Below are 7500 nucleotides of genomic sequence, written 5' to 3' on the forward strand. Positions count from 1 at the left end.
CCAGCCCTTAACTACAGATATTATCGTAAGCTATAAATCACTAGTCTGTACATTTGAGATATCAAGATTAACGCCATGACTCTGAAGATATTTTTGTAACTCGAGAATATCGGCACGTTCTTTGTCAGAAAAGTCTAAGGGGAGCAACTGCTCATAACTGTGCTCTGGACTACTGTGTCCAGTTTCCTCCCTTAGCGGTGTCCACTCGCTGTGCGTGACGTCTTCCGGGTCGTGTTGCTGCTCGTCTGCCAAGTCCACGACTACAGGTTTCTGTTTGGACGTGGCGTTCAGTGGGTACTCTCTGTTAGATTTCACGGCGTTTGCCTCGCTGGTGTCACTATCTGTTGTGCTTGTGAACGGTGGCAAGGTGAAGGACGATGATGAGGTCGCCGTGCTCAGAGTGCCGGGGCTGCTGCTCTCCTGGTCTAAGTAGATCGCCGGCGCTGGTGAGCGGGCTGGACTGTGGCCGTGAAGTACGGACGTACGGCGACTGTCACACGGATGCGTCACATGCTCATGCTGAAGGTGATGATGGCGATGATGATGATGTTGAGGGTTGAGAAAACTGCAGCGCTCACTGTCTGAGGGGCTGCTAAGAACACAGCAAGATGGCGAAACTCCCGTTTTCGGAAAGTCTGTCACGTGACTCTCATGCCGGTGGCCCTGTGAGTGCACGTAACTGCAGGAGGAAGCGTGCCCGTCAGGAGAGAGTTGCGTACCTTCCTTTCCTTCCTGTAGATTCCATTCTGAAAGATCGTAGGAAGCCCTTGGAAATTCTGAACTGTGAGAGAAGGATGTTCTTTCGTGCGCGTGGCGGGGAAGGAGGGCCGAGGCAGACCCGCAGAGACAGTTCTGTCGTTGGTTAAAGCAGCGGGCGCAGTCTGAGCTGTGGCGGGAATCCAACAGGTTAGTTTGGTAAGGGTAACAATGTTGGCACTCGTGGTGGTGATGGTGGTGGGGGAAATCGGTGGGGCTCTCGTAAGAAATATCTGTGAACGAGAGAAACTTTTTGTGTGGGCATTTAGTGTTGTCCTGACCTAGATTCTGTTCCAGAAAGTCTTGGTCGAAATGGGTGGTGGACGGTCTGAGATTTGAGGAGGGTCTCTCGTGCAACTGGGGGTCCACGAGCCGGGATGTCTCTGAGGGCTCATGTAATGAGTGGACGCCACACTCGGACAAAGATATGCCATCTTCACACCGTTTTGGTCTACTGGGGCCGCAATATCCTAAGACCTGGGGCTCCTTGCTAGAGTGCGCATCCAGAGCCTCTGAGCGCTGTAGTTTCTTTTTGTTTCGCGACGTCTTCCTCCTGCGCAGTTCCGGAACCAGGGAGTGGGTGAGGTCTGCGCCTGTCTGACACTCCACACTTCTGGTGGTCACACACAGACAAGACACGCAGTTGGAAGACAGCGACTTGCGGAACTCAAAACTTTCTCCCATTCTCCCGAACTCTCCGGACATTCTCGCTAGTTTTGTGAATCCGACTGAGGGAGTAGGCACAGAGGTCAGAGAGGTCACAGGGGTCACAGAGGGCACGGGGGGTACGGGGGGCAAGGCCGGGCCGAGGTAGAACAATCGGTCTAGTTCGGTGACGTCACGCAAGCTCACGTTGTGTATCCGGTGCTTTTCTCTCTCGGCCGGCGATCCAGGCCGGTGCAGGGTCTGTCTCCGACCCGCGGGGAACTCCTTGGCGAGATTGTGGCGAGTACCCTGCGGGCCCGGCAGGACGCACGTGACCGGGACTGGCGCAGGTGGTAGGAGGTTCGAATCTCTGTCTCTGTCTACGGCGCTGACAGCTGCGGTCTCTGTCCTGGCGCTCTCTTTCCGTCTGTCTTTGACGTTGCTGTAGTCCTGACCGCCACGCTTGACGAGGGACGTTCCGGGAGGTTTGGGCAGAACGCCGTGGTTGATGTAGTCCGAGTCCGGGCCTCCACCTCCGCCCCCGCCCCGCTGCATCACGAATCTGGTGAGAAAATAGAAATTATATAATCGCAAATTCCACTATCCAACACCAAGAGTAACGTGGATGGACAACATAAAGAGCATAGATTAGCCTGGATATAGAAGCGTGTGCAACAGCAGCTCGCGGTCGAGAAAGATGGTGGGTCATTACACGTTAACTTCTGAGTCAAAGATGACACTTCAAGGTATCCAGGTATCTAGGTATCCAACACCCTTCTGTTTATTCCTCCCCCCCCCCCTTACGTCTTTTTCTTGTTTCCACCCCCACACCCCCCAAATCCCCCATCCATTCCACCTATTCCCCCCCCCCCCTTTTTCGTCTTTCCAACCCCATCCCATGTCCTCACTACTCAATCCTTTCCGCCTCACCCCCCCCCCTTGAACACCACCCCTCCATCATCTCCCTTTCACTACCCGTCTGACTACACTACAGTTTATGTAGACCGCGCTTTGAAATGACATATTATTTGAAAGGACATATCAAAAGTTGTGTCCCATACTTGAGTTTGTGTGTCACATACCTGAGTTTGAGTGTCACATACCTGAGTTTGTGTGTCACATACCTGAGTTTGTGTGTCACATACCTGTGTGTGTGTGTCACATACCTGAGTTTGTGTGTCACATACCTGAGTTTATGTGTCAAGTACCTGAGTTCATGTGTCAAATACCTGAGCCTTTTCTCATCCAGCGACTTTTGCCTCCATTGTTTGCTGTGAGACTTGTCTTGAACACACAGGCTGTCCAAGGTACTGCTCTCCCTTAGTGCCGTGCGTATTGGGGGGGGGGAGAAAGGGAGGAGCGGGGAGGAGAGTGTCAGGGTGGCAGCGGAGGAGGGCGAAGGGTGGGGTGGGATGGGGTAGAGGGGTACAATGGGGTAGGGCAGTGAGGCAAAGGTAAGGTGGTGGGGGAAGAGGGGGAGGTAGGTAAAGAGAGTACAGGCAAAAGCTCTTAAACATAATAATATGACATTTGAGTAAAGAGAATGTAAAAGATGAACAATATTGGATGGGAAAGGGAGAGGAAGGCGGTCATGGCGTGTTACCCTCACTGGTACAGACCACTCCACTTCTGCTCAAGAAAAATGAATAATATTTATTCATCTACAGCTAGACAGACGAACGAGCTTTAACTTACTGAGGACGCAGCGAACACATATTATCATGTACAACCAGCAGTAGAGCAGAGGCAATCTCAGTATGAACAAACAAGTTATTCCCCAAAACAGTACTTCTTCAAGCGTTGTCGAATGACCAGAATGAACGTCCTCAGTGAGTTAAAATTATGCCAATAACTCCATGGGTCTAAACGTTGACGAGCGATTGATTTCACCATATCGTGGCACAAATGTTTACTCTATATCGATCTTCCGTTTACGCCGTTTGTGAGCTGATAAAGACTAAACACAAACACAGAAAAGGCTTGGTGAACAGAGCACTCACTAATAGACAGAACCGGTGTGTGTGGTGTAGCTGTCGCACGCGGAAGACCTGAGTTCGATTACCGGGTGTTGAGAAGTTTTTATCTCGGTCTTTCTGCAGTAAATTTATAACCTTCTCAGCCTGGGTTGGCCTTGACAAGATGGGCTGGAAGCCCGTTTCCCAAATGATCTAAATTGTGTCAAATGGGGGGGGGGGGGGGGGGGAAACACCTACATTCTAAAATATATACGACAGACACTTGTTGAACAAATCACCAACAGAAATAGTTTACCTTGCATTATTTTTATTTTTTTAGATATTTCAACTATTTCAACTTTGCAAAGTAAGAAAAAAAAACCTACTGTGAATTAAAGGAAACATTACATACTCGGGTCAGAGGCGAAGCGCCTATATAATCAAATAATCATGCTTCCCTTCCTAATTTTGAAACATTGTCGCAGTCAAATTCACCCATAAACGTAAACTTCATAAAATAAATGTAAAAAGACGTTCATAATCAACAATGAACAGTATGCCTAACATTCTAAACGGTTTCATTGCCACAGAAATAGCCTGTTCTCCCCTCTTGGGCCACTCCATAAGCAGTCACAAGCTTTGATTAAGTAAGCTTAATGTGAGACTGGAAGAGTCTACCAACATAGTTGAAGGGAACATGTGCATAGCAGTCTTAACTGTTTCATTGCCACATATATCCTGTTCACCCCTCTCGGGCCACAGTTACAATCAGTCTCAAGCACTGATTAGGTAAGCTAACTATTACACTGGTCGAGTCTACCTCACAGATGTGAGGGGAACTAACTCCTAATAATCTCTCACTGGTGCGAGAGCTTGTTTTTTTTCCTCGACTTTTTACGGCCCTATAATCAGATCGTGACCTCGATTATGACACAGGCTCGTGGCCGCGAAACGCTGGACAAAAAACAGCCAAATGTGAAATTTTAAAAATGATAATTGTCATCTTCTACCAAAGAGTTAGACTCCCTGGTAGATCTATAACATATAGTTCTGGTACTGACATCTCTGCTTCTTTGCTTTGTGTTTGTGTATTCACATCTAAAGTTAAATTTAATTTTAATTGGAATTGATATTTAATTAGATACTTTCCCGATTATTTTGGCGGTTGAACATACAATAATGAATTCCGGATTTGTTTTCATTCACAACTCTGAGTCGCCGCCTCGAGCAAGGTTCTTGTGCGATATCCCCAGGCCATATCTGGTCCCGTTTCACTTTGATTACCCTGTCAAACAAGTCAACCTTCGTCCCTGACTCGGGTACCGCGCGCTCATGATAATAACCTTATGTAGTTGCGAGTGCTGTAAGACTCTTATCATTAAAACAAAAACAAAAAGAGACAGAGACATTACGCTACCTTAGAATTGCGAATTTCTATCTTCTTAGTACCTAGGTTTGAGAAATTGGAGATATTCGATCATTTTGAGATTCTCAACATGTCAAACCTTTTCGAACGCAACTCTTTGAACATCTTGATATCGACTTTAAATAATCTTTCGATTTTGATAGAGCAGACAGAACATTGGGTTTCTGACCTCATGGTTTAAGTAACTCAAAACGGCCAAAAATGTCAGATAGAACTTTGTAATTCGAAGGTAGCGATTAGTTGGTAAAGAGAGCACTCACTTGATGTCCATACTTTCTCCTGACGCCATTGACTTGGAGCCAATGTGACATCGTACATCACGTGACGTGGTGAAGGTTCCTCTTGTGTTCTTCTCTGGAACTCTCACAATAATGTACACCTGTAAGTGTAAGTGTATGGGTTTTACATCCCTTTCAACACTATTAAGTTTATAATAAGTTAAGTTATTCAAGAGTTATTCTAACGTCTGTCTCCGACAATACTGAGCCAGTTGGGCTGAGAGCCTTAAAAAACTCCATAAAACGACCCGAATTCAAGAAAGTCCAGTCTGGGATTTGAATCAGGGGCATTGGCCTCGTAGTCCAGCACGCATGAGACCCGAGTTTGATTCCTTTTCCTGGGATGTCGTATCCCTGTCAACCCAGATTGCCCCTGACAGGTAGGGCCGAAAGCCTGCCATCAAAATGATATACATTGTGTCTTTTTTTTGGGAGGGGGGGATGGAGGTCGTAACAACACCTACATTTTAAAAAATGAAAGCACACAGCTGCCAAGTTAGTTTTTGCTACTGCACAGAACATTTCACAATAGGTTACCAAGTAACAATCATTGTTAAAAACAAGGATGCAAGAGAGGGGCTAGAATGAGAGTTCGGGGGTGGGGTGGTGAGGGGGTAAATTGAAAGTTAGTGGGGGGGGGGGGGGGACAAATGATTACACGACGATATTTGAGACTCTCAGATTGACTTTCAGCTGTATATTGATTGTAAAGCGCTCAAATTAATTAAAAATAACAAGCTCTGGGCGCTTTACAAAATTATATACAATTGCAACTCGCAAACAGATGTTGTGACTAAAATAACTTTATGAAACTATTAGCTTTAAAATTCACGCCTCTTAAAAAATCCCAGCAGTTTCGAGAAATTCGTGGAAATTTTACTTGTACTACTAGCTAGCATGTGTATGAAGGTGACTTGTACTACTAGCTAGCATGTGTATGAAGGTGGGGCAATTAGACGCCATCACTGACTCCGCCTGGAGCCAACAGAAACCTGTGTGACATTCGGTTTCAACCATCTGTTTCTGTCTTTTTTTTTCAATTCAGCTTATATTCCTTACATGTTTGTCTTTTAATTTCAAGTTAGCATGTGGTCTCATGAAGGTGTGGGTTTCCCTGCTTTGTTAAAATTTTGATAAAGGTGGAAAAAAAGTGATAATAATGATGAAAAAACGTTGACATCAAGGAATTCATATTCATTTTTTTTTTTTTGTTAACTTCTCAGACCAAAATTGATTTTGTTGTCGCTCTCTCTTTCTCTCTCTCTCGCTCTCTCTCTCTCTCTCTCTCTCTCTCTCTCTTTCTCTCTCTCTCTCTCTCTCTCTATCTATCTATCTATCTATCTACCTATCTATCTCTCTATCTATCTATCTATCTATCTATCTATCTATCTATCTATCTATCTATCTATCTATCTATCTATCTATCTATCTATTTATCTCTTTCTCTCTCTCTCTCTCGCTCGCTTGCTCTCTCTCTCTCTTTGTGTATGTGTGTGTGTGTGTGTGTGTGTGTGTGTGTGTGTGTGTGTGTGTGTGTGTGTGTGTGTGTGTGTGAGTGTGAACGAGGGGGGGGGGTACTTTTTAGAAAAACACAAATTAGCCCCTAGAAAACTTGTCTCACAACCCACGGAAAAAGTAAGGTGTGTAATTCCCTGTTTTCACAACAGGAGACCCGAGTTCGATTTCCGAGTGTGGAAATTTTTTTTAACGAGAAACTCGGTCTTTATCCTGGGATGCTGTATCCTTCTCAGCCCGGGTCGAAGCCTGATTACTAATTAATAGTCGAAGAAGACGTTGCTGGGGGCGTTTAAAATATATATAAACAAAAAATATAAAAAATTATATTTCAACGATTCGAAAAGTGCGTTAGAACTTTTACTACAACAACCAGCAATTGTTCTATACCTTGGGAAGGAAGAGCAGCAGCAAAGCTATGGCGGCACTGAGGGAGATGGAGATGCTCAGCGTGATTTCTTTGTTCTCTCCCGCGAAGTAAATCGGGAAAAACCCCATCCAGATGACACACGTAGAGTACATGGTGAACCCGATAAACTTGGCCTCGTTGAAGTTTTCTGGCAAATTCCGTGTCTGTTGAATAGTAGTAACAGTAACAATAGCCTAAACAATGACAATGGCATTAGCTATAGCAATAGCAATAGCAATAATAGCAATAATTAGCAATAGTAATAATAGCAATAGCAATAGCAATAATAGCAATAGCAATGGCAATATCGATATCAGTGGCCATGGAAATGGCAATGGCAATAGCAATAGCAACAGGAATTTGTAATAACAATAGCAGTAGCAATAGCAATAGCAATTTTCGATAGCAACAGCAATATCAATGGCAAAATTATTCCAGCAATAACAATAGCAATAGCAACAGCAACAGCAACAGCAACAGCAACAGCAATAGCAATAGCAATAACAATAGCAATTT

At 45.1% G+C, this 7500-nt stretch overlaps 1 protein-coding gene across 1 annotated transcript in view; it reads right to left on the bottom strand.

Annotated features, from left to right (window-relative positions):
- Positions 1 to 6: 6 nt before the first annotated feature.
- The window catches only part of LOC101853162 (metabotropic glutamate receptor 5-like), a 50108-nt gene continuing 42614 nt past the window's right edge, over positions 7 to 7500 (bottom strand). The window contains exons 15-18 of the mRNA XM_035969758.1: positions 6966 to 7148; positions 5043 to 5161; positions 2631 to 2720; positions 7 to 1963 (exon numbers count right to left, since the gene is read on the bottom strand). Coding sequence (XP_035825651.1) covers positions 31 to 1963; positions 2631 to 2720; positions 5043 to 5161; positions 6966 to 7148 — 2325 coding nt within the window. The 3' untranslated portion in view covers positions 7 to 30. The remainder of the gene's footprint in view (positions 1964 to 2630; positions 2721 to 5042; positions 5162 to 6965; positions 7149 to 7500) is intronic.

The sequence above is a fragment of the Aplysia californica genome, unplaced genomic scaffold, assembly GCF_000002075.1.
Source record: "Aplysia californica isolate F4 #8 unplaced genomic scaffold, AplCal3.0 scaffold00179, whole genome shotgun sequence".
NCBI lineage: Eukaryota > Metazoa > Mollusca > Gastropoda > Aplysiida > Aplysiidae > Aplysia > Aplysia californica.